Below are 15,175 nucleotides of genomic sequence, written 5' to 3'. Positions count from 1 at the left end.
CTCTCTCGGTAGAGGAAGAGGGTTTAGTTATAGGTTTTTTGTTTTTGTGGGTGATGATAGACCCAAACTTCGGTCTGTCACACTTTTAAGTTATTATTTTCTTATAAAATGGAAATGGGCCACTTCTTAAAACGTAATGGGCTGTCCTTTAAAGTTTTAGAAAACAAAAGAAATGGCCCACTCTTTAAAATAAATAATGGGCTCAGCCCATGGATGTTTAGTTATTCAATAAAAGTTTTGTTTTACTGTTTTAAGTCTAATGGGTTAAAGGTCTCCCACAGGGATTTATTGGAGTCGGAGTCAAACTTCTACTACCAAACTTGATTTTAAGATGTTAAATAATGGGTTGAACCCATGATTGTTTGATATTAAGTTTAAAGCCCATGTAAATTAAATAATGGGCTGAACCCATGATTGTTTGACACTAGACCTAAAGCCCATGTCTTGCTTAAATGAGTTAAGTTGGGTAGGAGTTTTAAATCAAATCAAAATACATTTAATGATCTAATTTTTAATGATATGTTAATTTAAAATTGTATGTTGTATTTATTTTTAATCATTGAAACAAGAGAGTATAAATCAATGCTTTGAAAAATGTATATGTTATTGGTTACCATGAAATTGGGAAAGGTTTTTAAATTGAAATATGTTTATCTGGAAAAGGGTGTAAGCTTCCGCTCATTCTTAGTTGCAAAGTAATTTTGCTTTAGGAAACCATGAAATGATGAGGTGGAATCCACCAAAGTGGTACATCTTATTATTTCATGATTTTCCACAGGGTAGCAATGTAGGTGACATTTGCCCAAAGGTGATGTCACCAAAGTTAAGAAAATGACAGTAACCTAGAGGTTCCTAAGCCCAAAGGTGAGGGGATTTCAAAAATTATTGTTCTTTTCACAGTAAATATGAATTTACAAGAGGACCAGTGCATTCTTAGCCCAAATGATAGGAATGTAGTTGCGGTTGTAACTCTTGTATAGTTATTGTTGTCCTAGTGACATATTTATATGTATGTTTTGAACATAAAGATATATATCTCCAATGGGAAAGATATGATAGAACTGAGTGAAACCCACCAAAGTGGTACATTCAATTCGATTGTATCTTCCCCAACAGTAAAGATGATACTTTCCCAAAGGTTATGTCATCAAGGTTTGAAGATAATTATCCACATTTCAGAAAGGGACATTAAATTTGGAGTTCTTTTGCCCAAAGGTGATTGAATTCCGAAGTTAGTGTTGTTTTCACAGTTAAAAGAAGAATATAAGAGCATCAGCTAATTCCTGTCCCAAAGGATAGGGATACATTTTTAGTTGTAACTCTTATTTAAAATATATTGATAGTATTACATGCTTTTATATTATGATTTATATTTTGATATTTGGCATGTATTGTGTTCTTGTTACTGCTGTAGTAAGATGGCCATTCCCTCAAGTTATGTGTCTTCCATCCCAATGCTCACTGGTAACAACTATCAAAAGTGGGTGGAGGAATTAGAATTGCATTTAGGTCTTCTTGACTTAAACTTGGCACTTAGGGAGCCTAAACCTGAGCCTCTCACAGACTCGAGCAGAAGTGCTGAAAGGACCAAGTTTAAGAAATGGACTAAAGCAAACAGAAACTACATACTGGTTTTAAAAAAGGCAGTTCCTGAAATTATATGTGGGAACATAGAGATCAAAGACACTGCAAAAGAATTCCTGGATGCTATTAAAGGTAGATTTCAACACAACAAGAAAGCTGAGAAAACCACATTGATGACCAGGCTAATAAATACAAGGTATGATAGATGTGGGAGTGTTAGAGAATACATTTTGGGTGTAGCTACTGATGCTGGTAAACTTAAGGATCTTGGAATACAGATCGATGAAGAATATATTGTACATATTGCACTGAATACCCTCCCTAGTCAGTATAAGGTTATCCAATCTACCTACATTGCACTGAAGGACGATTGGACCCTAAATGAGATAATTTCCATTTGCACTCAAGAGGAAGAAAAATTGAAACAAACTAGGTTTGAGAGTGCACATGCAACTTTCCACAAGGGATCTTCTGGTGGACCAAGCAGAAGGAACAAAAATTTTTCCAACAGAGGAAGCGCCAAGCCATATGACAGGAATAATAGCTCTCAAGAACTTGACACATCTCAAAAGGCTCAGGATGAAGAGAATACCAACAACGTAGAGTGTTTCTGGTGCCATAAGAAAAGACATGTGAAAAAGGACTGTTTTATTTTCAAGAAATGGTTAGAGAAGAGGAAGAATTCTGGGGCTGATAAGCAGGATGATACCAAGAAAGGGTGAGGTAGAATGATCACCAGTAATTGAGAGCAAGTAAAATTTGGTCCCATCAAGTAGTTAGGATTTCTTTACATACAGTTATTTGAAATGCTTGATTAGTGGGAGCTTTGATTTTGTTTAGTATTTGTTTATGTTTTGAACCTTAGCCCGTATGTTTGGGGCACAGTTTGATGAATTATGGTTAAGTTTTAGCATTTACATTATGCACAGTTATTTATTGAAATATTTGGTTTATGATTTCATTTAAGAATGTTTTTATAGGCAGTAATTGTCTTGGTTATAGGTAATATTTTGCCACAGTTCAAAAGGTAATGTTTGCCACATTTTAAGACAGTATTTGTCACAGTTCATAGGCAATATTTGCCACATTTTATAGGCGGAAGGCCACAGTTAGATATTAACCACAGATCAAAGGCGATTTGCCACAGTGAAGGTTAATATCTCAGTTAAGGACCTACATAGAATGACAACAGTGTAATTTGAGGATATGTCAATATTTCTATGATGGTATCCCACATAGATTCGTGTTAAGAAACTTACTTATGTTTGTAATAACAGAAAGTTGTATGCCGTATATTGAGGTGTATCTTCTGCTGTTATTCAATGTGAGTGGTTTTTCAACTGAATCACAGTAAGAGTGGTTAATGTAATAAGATTCTATGGCCACACCAATTTAAAAGACATCCTTATAATTATTGTAGCCCAAGTGGGAGATTGTTGGATTTATGGGCTAAATTAATTATTCGGGTTGATTAAATGGGTGAGAGTCAAATTGCATGAACCGGTTCGGTCCACTCTCAAGCTTAGGGATATAATGGCTCAACCCATTGTGGTTTAGGGTTTTGAGTGCAGGACAGTATTATAAATACTAGGTTTTGGGTCCCTACAACCATTATTCATTTTTCCCCACTTTACCACTAAAGTGAGAGAACCAAGGAGGTTTAAGGGGCTGTAGAAGATCCATAGCCAAGCCAAGAGAGCGAAAGTGGGAGTGACCAACATCAATCATCTTCAGCATACTAGGTGAAAGGTACAAATCGATCCTCCATAATTTTATTAGATTCGTGTTCTTGGTTTTTCCTGTGTGGTTTCCTCAATAGGGTTTCAAACTCAAACCCATAGGGAGTTCTAACACTCATCTCATCAAAGATGTAAAAAATTTTACCGAATCTCATAACTCTGTATGTATTACTTATTTAATTTTTTTCCAACTTTTCTACATTTTTGAATTTCTTTCTACAAATTTGACTGTTGACTTTTTTTCCCCTTTCCAAAAACTACACCATTTCTCTTCCTCTCCAATCTCAACCACCAAAATTCTATTCTCCAATCTATCATTTCTCTTCCTCTCCAATCTCAACCACCAAAATTCTATTCTCCAATCTCTGATCCCTTCATTTATTCACTTTCCCTTCAAAGAATTTCTTAAAGCTCCTCTCAAAACATAATATTCTCTCCCCCTCCCGCGGATAAGTAGGTTTTGATCTATCATATTCTACATCCTTCATTAATATAACTTTCCTAATCAATAACATATTTCAATTGGTTATCCCGATCTCATCTGCCATAAAGATCTGAAAATGTTTAAAAATTAATCTATCCACAAATCTCTCTCTCTCTCTCTCTCTCTCTCTCTCTCTCTCTCTCTCTCTCTCTCTCTCTCTCTCTTTATTTGTTTGAAATCATGGTGGCTCTTATGAGTTGATCTCTTCTATTGGGTGGTATCTTAAAAAGTTTTCTCATTACAATCAATGCTAATGATATATTGAATATTCTATTTGTCTCTAACATGCAAATATAAACTTTGTATTATTATGTTTCAGAATTATAGAATGTGTATTTTTCTCTTAGTGGAATTGCTTTATCTATTATTTTATTAGAAACTAGGTTTCCTCATTATTGCAAAGGATACCACCTATTGCAAAGATTTGGTGACATTATTTGTATGGGGAGAAGTGCGAGATATCCTATTTTTTTTTTATTCAACAGATTCTTAAAATTAAAAGTGGGTGAAGGGTTCATACTTTATAATATATATTATGTATAGGGGTTTTTAAATTAAAAAAAGTGAGTGATGTGTGTATGTAACATTATAATATATTAAATCTATAATGTATTATATTATAACCTATGCTACAATGCATATATATTATAATAATATGTACAACGAACTAAAAACACACACACACGCACACACACACATATATATACATATATATATACTAGCAAAGGTGCATGTGCAAAAGCATGTGTGGTAGAGAGAGAGAGAGAGAGAGAGAGCAAATAGTTTTCAGAGATTTACTTCCCAATGTGATGAAGGAAATATATGATGGTAATTATTACAAAGAAGAATTGGTGAATAATGCTCTAATGGGTACATACTTCAAAGGATTTAATTAGTTGGAAGAGCGATACAACTTTGTTGGTGATAAAGAAGATATACACTGATGGAAAACCTTAACAATAAATATGAAACTTCCAACTCCAAAAGCCTTGGGAAGCACCTATTGGTTGGCATTGCAAATGATTTTCAAGACTTTGGACAAAATTCAAATCCATTTATGCTCACACCATTTTTTATAATTTACTCACATCTCAATAATTAAATATCCTAAGACATAGATCATTTAGTACCATCAAAGGTACAGTGCAAGGCAAACTAATGCATATAACATCTTTCTTATGTGAAGTTGCTCTAAGTGAAACGCTATACTGCTGCGATGAGGCATGTGCTATAATTGATATATGTTCTGACGGCCTCTCTTTAACACTTAGTCCTCATGCTACATATTAAGGGAAGAGTATAAAGATAGAACACTACCATAAATTGTCTGCATATAGTTATATTAGGTGGCACAAATATAACCATTAGAGAAAGCTTATTGGCTTACCAAAAAAAAAAATGAAGGAAGGCTTATTTGGATCAAACAGGAACAAAGCTAACATGCACCAAAGAGAGTAAATCATCAGCTAAAAAAAAATTAAAGTCATCGTAAAGATGTAATGAATAGACATGGAAGTAATTCTTATGAAGTGATTGCATTTGATGCATGAGAAAGTATAGATTCTACTTTCTGAGATTGTTGCATAATATTAAGACATTGAAGAGAATCCATGATACTTAGAAATCCTAATTCTTGAGATCCACAACCTGGCGAAGAACCTCTTTTGAGAGGATACAAGAAATAATCTGCTAAATTAAAGAAAACATGTTCTAAATCTTACCTATTTTCACATTTGCAACAATCATATTTATATGAAAACATAAATAAGTATCAGTCCCAAAACTTTCTTCACCACAAACCGAACATAATCCAGAATCTGAAGTTCCCAAAAAATTTACAGCCTGTTGGAATCTGATCAAAAGAGAGACCATATACTCCCACTCAATATATTAGCAGAGGCCTTCTAAGAAGAAATCTAGTTATTATGTATAACATAATACCTAAAAAAACTTCAGATTTAAATTTTTAGCTACAACATCAAGTGCAGCAGATGTAGGCATGCTCTTGCAAGCAACGATTCCAAATAATATAATGATTTTCACAACAAGAAAATAGTTCACAAAAAACTCAAAAAATGTACCAAAATATTGTCTTAAAAAAAAAAAATGTATGATGATATTCCTACAAATAGAATAGCATAACTTGCACTTATAGTAGCACAATATGGTATAATTATATATTATAGTAAGTTATTGTTACTAAATAAATAAAGATAAAATTTTAAAGAGCAGATAACAAGGAAAAAAAAAATGCAACATGTACCTAGCAACTCCCTCTAAACCAGCAGAAAAAATAAAAAAAAAAGGAATGGCCTGAACAACATTGGCAACAACAATAGCAACAAAATCTGAAGGAGTTACAAAAAATCTAAGGGGGAAAAAAAAAATTAAGTTCACAAACAGAAAGTGTGGTTATACCCTTTACCAAGGATCATGTTCTGGTGGCTTCGGTTCAGGTTTTTTTGCCTAACCCAAAAAATCATTTGCTCCAAGCACGTGTACAAAAATACGTTTGACATAAGCGCCAACCATTCTATGATCATGGATGGGGCAAAACCAACTCATACCCTCATGATTTCTTCCACTCGACTTTCTCAACATATTGGTGAAACATTATCTAATCCATAGCTAAATCGTAGTACTGTTGGAGGGCTATAATATGCAACTCTTACTCGTCATTATATAGCGTTCTTAGTCAATAAAGTTTGCCTATTTCTCAAGGCCCTGACTGATGATCACTGGCAAGCCGTTAAGCGCATCTTGTGCTATCTTAAAGATGCCATATCCCATGATCTTCTAATCTCTAAATCCACTTCCCAACAGTTAATGGCCTTCTCTGATAGTAATTGGGCTGGTTATGTCGATGATCGTCGATCCACAGACAGGTTTGTTATCTTCCTTGGTGATAACCTCTTCTCTTGGTCAGCGTGTAAGCAATCTACCATTGCTCGCTCCTCCACTAAATCAGAATATAGAGTTGTAGCAAATGCCACTACTGAACTCATATGGATACAGTCACTTCTAAAAGGGTTGGGTGTCTCTCTTTCTCAACCTCCTGTGCTATGGTGCGACAATCTGGGAGCTACGTATATTACCATGGATCATTTATTTCATGTCCAGACAAAACATATTGAAGTTGATTTTCATTTTATTTGTCAATTAGATGCTCAAGGTCACCTTCATGTCCTGTTAATCTTTACAAAAGACCAGCTTGAGGACAACCTCACAAAACCCTTATCATCCACCAGATTTCTTTATCTATGTGACAAGCTGAAGATCGCTGAATGCCCATCTTCATCTTGAGGGAGACTGTTAAGGAATGTGTTTCCTATTCAAAATTTGAATTTGAATTTTCTTTAAAAAAAATTCAAACTCATCTTATCCCTATTTTTTAGCTACACGTTTTATCAGTTTCTATTTTAATTGATAAACTTTAATTTCAAATGAAGTTTATCCAATTGTAATAAGTTGTACACTTGAACTATTATAAATACAAAATGTTAGGGATTCTTCTCCATAGAATCAAATGAATAATCCCATAGCTTTTAGAATACAAGAATCAGAAAAGAGATTAACCATTGGTGTAGTCTCTAAACCAAGATCAATGATTTTAGGATCTTAGAACACACAAACATGTAGATTTGCCCCATCTATGATAATCAATGGGAGTAGAGGAATACCTATGTGTAAGTTTAGAAGCCCCATGAATATTAATCACGAATCTCTCTCCTATGTGCTTGAAGATTGGTCTCATGAAGATGACAATGAAGAACTACTTAATAGAGTTCAATCTACTAAGATCTTCTACAACCTTTCGCTCTTGGAATTCTCTCACATATGCACTACTCCTGTGAGGGGAGTCTGTGCTTCCAAAATCATAAAGATAAAAGTGATGGTTGTAGGGACAATTAGCTTCTATTTATAATAGAATCCCTAAATCCTAATTCATTCCCATAATGGATTGGGCTAAGAGTTTCCTAATCATAGTGGGTCTATAACTACTTGGGCCTAACGGATCAATCAGTATCAATTAAGCCCACATAAAAGTCCTAACACAAAACCCACTCGTTGGGTAAGACAAGGAATTCAAATCCAATCACTTTGTGAATTTTTACAGGCCTAATCGTCCACAGGTACATAAATATTTTGAACAAAAGTTATGGATTCTTCTTTGGTAGAAGTAACTCTTTTTCGCATAGAACGTAATTTGTACTAAGAGTAGGTTTATAAAACCCACAATAGAAGGCATTCTACCCAATAAAGTGAATACTTTGAATCTAGCTTCGACGATTATCGAAAAGATTAGGAGATTAGAGGTATCCCCTCTGTTCATTGACTAAGTTTCTAACTCACCAAACTGGCTGGACGACATCGAAAGGGTGAATTAGTGATCATCGATGAGAAGGTGAGATTATTGATTATTCTGTATATACTTATCCAGAATCCCAAGTGATTCAGAATTTTGTTTTTCTTGAATTTGTGTCATTTTTCTCCTTATAAATCCTTCCAGAGGGTTACAGTATATATGGTAAACCTAGAATTGACTTGGGTTGTGTGTGTGTGTGTGTGTGTGTGTGTGTGAGAGAGAGAGAGAGAGAGAGAGAGAATATAAAAGCCTTATGGAAGAAGCTGCTTTGGTTTAATAGAGAAAACCAGGACCTCCTTCTCCAAAGACAAATCATAAGAATCAAAGTTTATCCAAGTCATATTTTTGGTTACATCTAGCTATGTTTGCTTATAACTCCTAACCACTACGATCGATGATGTGTAACTCTTTGAACCACTCAAGTACCCAACTACTTAAAGGAAAACTAACTACCATGCTTACTCAGCATATCCTATGAAGACAATCCATGCAACACTAATACCTTATGCAATTCATACAATAAAAACTCATGTAGGGGTGTCAATTAGTCTTGCTTAATCAGGTGTATCCACTTTAGAACCTTGCATTATGATCGCGTCGTTTAAATAGTCAGGCTTCATATGCTAGATATGGTCCTATTTATAAGTGGTTGGTCGGGTACCGCTCTTTAATTGGGTTAAGTGGGCCTTAAACGGATTGATTAGCCATTTATCTTTAAATGGGCTCTAATCGAGCTTTAAACGTGTTGGGCTGAGTAAAAGGGCTTCAAATATATCGGCCTAGTAACCAGTCAGTCCCACTTGAGTCTTCGGATTGCAACCTTGCATCAGGAATGACCAATTATAAACGGGTTGGTTCGACATGTTTATTAATCGAACCAAGCTTGAGCCCGACATGTTTATTAATCAGACTAGGCCGATTTGGGCTTTAAATGATCAAGCTCGATTGAGCCTGAGGGGCCAAGCTTGAAATTGACACCCTCAATCCCACATATGTTTAATAGTGCCATGTATGTACATAACAAGTCCTTCCCCCCCTCCTCAAAGGGCAGGCTTGTCCTCAAGTCCAATATTTCAAAATTGAATTCTGATAACCTTCAAAACTTCTCACATCGCCTACAATGGTGAGAGTACTTGCCAATGTGTGAGCATTTGCACCTTTTGTTTGCGCTTGTCTAAAAAGGCTTGAGGAATTGGATGGAGAGTCTCATGTGCTGAAGTAACGATTGGAAGTTCACTTTGAACTTGATACTTGCACCCATTCATCTTCTTGAGCAAGGATACATGAAAGACATGGTGAATGTGAGGAGAGCGGATCAATTCCTCATATGAGAATCATTCTCGTACGGGTCTGATCCACATATATAGAATTCATGCAATGACAAACTCTGAGGTAGATTCTATCTGTATGGATCAAATCGTACGTGAACCTGATCCACAGTTGAACGGCGAGAGCCTCTCGATAGAACTGATTTATAGGAAACCTTCCCTACACGTTACACCACTTGATATTGCCATATTAGCGTGGGGATAATTCTTCGGGCTTTGATACTAGATGATGCTTGCATGAGAAAGGGAGGAGATAAGATGAGAATGAGAGAAAATATGAGTGGAGATAAAGAGATAAAATAGTTTTAAGCTATAATGTCTTTGGCTTAATGAGTGAAGCCAAGACCTCCTCCAAAGAAAATCATAGAAATTAACCAAATTTTATCCACATGTACCCCAATTTATAGCTAGGGTCCATCTAATAGTTGGGACCCTCACTGGCCTCTCCAGCCGCTAGAGATCTTGATGTGGTAAATATCTAGTAAAACTAAGCATCCCACTTCAATAATAAATGTGAAAATCTTTGCAGTCGCTGCACTAGTGTAGTGAGCATCGCATAGTTGGGAACTCCTTGGGACATATGCCTAGATGCTTTCAACCGTCCAATGCTCACCGCACCTCACCGCTCACTATAGTGCATGTGGACTCCAATAATAACTCCTAAAGAGATAGGATCCGCTGCTCATACAATCACATGGATAGATGGTGGACGCTAACTCGTGCGACAAGGTGATTGTATGAACAACTGATCCTATCTCCTCCTAGATGCTACGTTGATAACTCTGTCAACCACCCAACTACCTTCTTGCTAAAAGGAACAACTAACTAGTCTAACTCTTCCCAAAAAAAAAAAATAGTCTAACTCCCATGCTTACTCCACATATGCTACGAAAACAACCTATGCATTCTATCAGTCCCATTAATAATAAACCATGCACGCTTAACAGGCTCATTGAAGCAAGTAGAGAGAGAGAGAGAGAGAGGCGTTCTTGAGCATGTGAGAGGTAGATTTATGACGTAGATAGGGAGTCAACTCAATTTTGGGAATGACCATAATCAGCAACCGCTTAATTTCTCCATGTTTAAAAGGCCACACAAACCTGGCCATTTCAAACGCAAACAGCAAACAAGAAGCAACAAGCAGTCCCTTCCTTTGATCCTCAACACTCCCTTTCCCTATCAACGAAATATGGTAAATGTTGATGCCATCCGCAAGGCTCAAAGGGCCGAAGGTCCTGCCACTGTGATGGCCATCGGCACTGCCACTCCTCCCAACTATGTCGACCAGAGCACTTACGCTGACTACTATTTCCGCATCACCAACAGCGAGCACATGACCCAACTCAAGGAGAAGTTCCAGCGCATGTGTAAGTAAATAAATTAACACAACAATAGTAAGCTCCTTATTTCCCTTTTTTTTTTTTTTTTCGTAAAATACAAGAATCCATCGGCCATGGAATGGAATTTTGTCAAGCCATCTTGCTCGTAAGGGTCAGGGCTTTCCTATTTAAGGAGTTTGCTAATGAGTTGCACTCTCTAGTTAAGCTCTACTCCTAATTGTTTGTCCTAATTTTTTGGTGGATGAATCAATTTACAGGTGAGAAGACCACGATCAAGAAGCGTCACCAGTATTTGACTGAGGAGATCCTCAAGGAGAACCCAAACATGTGTGCTTTCATCAGAAAGAAAATAAAAGGCAAAAAGGACTCTGTGTTTTGGCACAGATCATATTATTGAAAGGTTTACCAATCAAAATTCAACTACTTATAAGCTAGTTTGCTATGTAATTAGGAAGGACTTGATCCAAAAGAACTTATGCCAATAATATGATGGCTATGGGTGTTACATGGTCTTTCTGAGAGTTGAAAGTAGCCTAATGTCTCTGAACCATTATCGTTGTGATGAAAGTAGGTTGCCAAGGAGAGTAAACTCTTTATAAACGCTTATTACTATCTAATGATGGTTACTACTATTACCTGAGGATGACGATGAATATTCTGATTTTTCTTAAACACCTTCATAAGGGTGACAAAAGTTAAAAGTTGACTAGCAGAGATGCTAACTAAGTAAAAGGTTGGACCACACATCCCAATTAAGAATCACAAATCACAGTCTATTCACATGGTCTAAACAAGAGTTTTAGAGGAACGATCTTATGGTTGTTTCGAAAACAAAATTCTTACCAAGAAGGTCCATGCATTGATGTGTCCCGCTTTCGGAACCAATTGGTGGCAATGAAACAAGAGTCTAACAGAAACTTCCCAATAGTGAAGATAGGTATATCAAGGATATAACTAAGTAATCAATATCAGATATTAGTTTACTAAACTTCAGGTTTTACTTTATTCTCCCTGAATTCCTTCAAAGCAGAGGACGTGGCAGAAGGACTTCAACACCATTAAGTAGTTACTAACAATAGATTGCAAAAAGGAAATGGAATGATGTTAAAGTCAGCCCTACACTAAACAACAATATAGTGAGCCAAATTTCTAAGGAGGAAGTGTAGACCAATTCAACAAAAAATAGCTTTAATTGGAAACCCTTTTTTCTCTAGGTAACCTAGTAAAGACTCTGTCACCACCTCATCATGGATTTGATTATAGGAGAAAAATTTCAAACTCCTTATGGGTCTCTTATTTTTAGTGCAAAAATCATGAAATCTTGCATGCATTCGTAGGATATCCCATTTGAATCAACAACAACAGTCAATTCAAAATTCTACATATGTCCCCTAAATCTCAGATTAACATAGGATAAGTCTAGATTCGACTGGGCTAGAAATCAATGTCAAAATCATCAGTTCAGCTTGTTTGAAGTGTTGATAGATATGAGAAGAGAGAAAGAGAAGAAGAAAAGAAGTACCATCCAATCAATTATAAGGCAAAGGGCACCCAATCCTTGCCATCAAGCTTAGCACTCCAGTAGTAGAGATCACATGAGGTTGGGTAGGAGGTGCATATCTCAGCCATTGATAACCCAACAGTCATGGTGAAGTCATGGTAAAAAGATCAGCAATCAACCACCCATAAGTCATAACAACAGGGCCACCATATGTAAGCCCAATATTGTAAAGGGTAGTTATCCCTGTGAGCACTGATATAATCGAAAACGAGAACTCAAAAATTCAAAATCACCCTGAAAATTTGTACAAGACCCATGAACTATAATTACACCAAAAAGTGAAATCAACAAAACTCCCATGATTCATCCACTCAAAATGAAATGGGCATTGAACAGAAGCAGAAAAGGAAAATAAACACATGAGAAGGGGAGTTCAAAGTGAAGGATGTTATTCCTACTAATAACAACAGATAGGATCTTGCCATACAATCATTGAATCACAAAAATTAAACTATAAGGGTCGATGCATACCGTTCACCATCGACTATGAAGAATTTTCCGCCATTATATTCTTCCTGTATTTTTATTCCTACAATCCCAATCACGAACACAATGGATCTTCTAGGTTTCTCCCACTAGCTCTCTTAATGCTCTCTTGGTGATGGAACCAATAATGAGATCGACGTTAGAGTAGGAGGAGGACCTAGAGTCCTATTAAATAAAGTTTTGCACCCTCCCATCAAAGTGTGCAAATAGGGTAGGACTCTTTTCCCTAATTTGACAAGGAGTGGGTTTCCTATTTGGAATCCAATTCTATGAGATTAGTATCGGTCAATTACCTAATTGGTATATGGGACAATAATAAAGAATATTTTAGAGAATATTCTTACAATCTCCCACTTGAACCATATGACTACATAATTATAATCTCAAACATAATTTGGATTCTAACATCATACTGTAGTATTTGAAAGTAAACCCATCAACTTTATGTCATCACAATCATAATACCATATTTGAACAAAACTACTAATGTGGATCCTTCCTTGAATGCAAGGCAAGACATTGCGATTGTTGAGGTACCAAAGCTAGGGAAAGAAGCAACGACTAAGGCCATCAAGGAATGGGGACAGCCCAAGTCTAAGATCACCCACCTCATCTTCTACACCAGTAGTGGCATGGACATGCCCGGAGCAGACTACCAGCTCACCAAGTTGCTTGGCCTCCAACCCTCTGTGAAACGAATCATGATGTACCAATTGGGATGCTATGCAGGTGGCACGACTCTTCGCCTTGCCAAGGACCTTGCAGAGAACAACAAAGGTGCTCGTGTTCTTGTAGTTTGTTGTGAGATCACTGCTTTGATCTTCCGTGGCCCAAGTGACACTCACTTTGATAGTCTATTGGGTCAAGTTCTTTTTGGGGATGGAGCAACTGCACTTATAGTTGGAGCTGACCCATTGCCTGGTGTAGAGAAGCCCTTGTTCGAGCTGGTCTCGGCAGCCCAAACCATTCTTCCTGACACTGAAGGTGCCGCTGACGTACATTTGAGAGAGGCTGGGGCTACGTTCCACCTCCGCAAGGACGTTCCTATCATCGTCTCTAACAACATTGAGAAGAGCCTGGTAGAGGCATTTGAGCCTCTTGGCATCTCTTACTGGAACTCAATTTTCTGGATTGCCCACCCAAGTGGACCGGCAATTTTGGACCAGGTCGAGGAAAAGTTAACCCTTAAACCTGGGAAGCTACGTGCCACAAGGGACATACTCGGCGAGTATGGTAACTTGGCCAGTGTTTGTGTGTTGTTCATTTTGGATGAGATAAGGAAGAAGTCCGCCGAAGAGGGCTGAAGACCACCGGTGAAGGGCTTGAGTGGGGTGTTCTCTTTGGGTTTGGACCTGGTTTTATTGTTGAGACCATAGTACTCCACAGTATTGCTACATAGAAACATAATTCTCCATTCTCGTAAGAAGACGAGAGCAACATCGAACATGAACATGGGGGAGGAGGAACCTTCAGGAGGGCTCCCTCCCTCGACAGAAATAGGACGAGAAAGGGGGAACGATGATCAGAAAGGTTTCGTGAGGTACCAGCGTTCGGTTGGATATTCGGTGCGCGGAGATAGTAATCCTCTGCCCCCTCCTAGAGAGCAGGAATATGTGACAAGGGAGCAGTTCGAAGCCCTCCAGGATAAATATGACTGAATGGCCAAGGCAATGAAGGAGGTCTCTAAAGCTGTCTCTCAGAAGACCGACGGAGCACCGAGAGGCCCCCACATCCAGCCCGAGAGAGCTTGAGGTGAGGACCGAAGCAGTACAGGATCGATAAGGTCCGGTCATAATTTTTTAAACCGAGTAATGAGGGAAAGTCCTGCACCTAGGGAGAAGGACACGACAGGCCACCGGAGACCCACATGGGGAACCACGCCAAGGAGACGAACAGAGACACGAGGACTCAGGGTTAAAGCAGATGATCCTGGACCTGAAAGATGAGATCAAGAAGATGGCAAAAAATCAGATGGGAGCTCGCAAGCCAGACCTCACTAATGACAAGGCTCTAGCTGATGAGGTCATGAGGGACCTGCTCCCGATCGGCTTTCGCCTGCCCAAGTATGACACTTACGACGGGTCTGGGGACCCCGTCGATCATCTGGAAGGCTTCAAGGTCGCTATGCAGTTCCATCGAGTCTCAAAAAATATTATGTGTCACGCCCTGCCATTGACGTTCAGAGGAGCGACAAGGCTATGGTACAACCGTCTGCCGACGAAGTCGATCCACAGCTTCAGCGATCTAAGTTACTTCTTCATGAATGGATTCTTCAGTAGCCAACCCC

At 37.8% G+C, this 15,175-nt stretch overlaps 1 protein-coding gene across 1 annotated transcript; it reads left to right on the top strand.

Annotated features, from left to right (window-relative positions):
- Positions 1-9,777: 9,777 nt before the first annotated feature.
- LOC122091935 (chalcone synthase-like) lies at positions 9,778-14,192 on the top strand. The gene is made up of 4 exons (XM_042662189.1): positions 9,778-9,787; positions 10,686-10,868; positions 11,099-11,176; positions 13,375-14,192. The coding sequence occupies exons 1-4, from the start codon at positions 9,778-9,780 to the stop codon at positions 14,190-14,192; spliced, it is 1,089 nt and encodes a 362-aa protein (XP_042518123.1).
- The last annotated feature ends 983 nt before the right edge of the window (positions 14,193-15,175 follow it).

The sequence above is a fragment of the Macadamia integrifolia genome, chromosome 10 (genome assembly GCF_013358625.1).
Source record: "Macadamia integrifolia cultivar HAES 741 chromosome 10, SCU_Mint_v3, whole genome shotgun sequence".
NCBI classification, from domain to species: Eukaryota; Viridiplantae; Streptophyta; class Magnoliopsida; order Proteales; family Proteaceae; genus Macadamia; species Macadamia integrifolia.
Note: the sequence above shows the minus strand (reverse complement) of the source record. Positions and strands in the feature narration are given on the sequence as shown.

Coding starts and splice junctions, on each gene's coding strand:
- LOC122091935 (XM_042662189.1), top strand. Junction 10,869..11,098: donor GGAGAAGTTCCAGCGCATGT/GTAAGTAAATAA, acceptor ATCAATTTACAG/GTGAGAAGACCACGATCAAG. Junction 11,177..13,374: donor GAACCCAAACATGTGTGCTT/TCATCAGAAAGA, acceptor ACAAAACTACTA/ATGTGGATCCTTCCTTGAAT.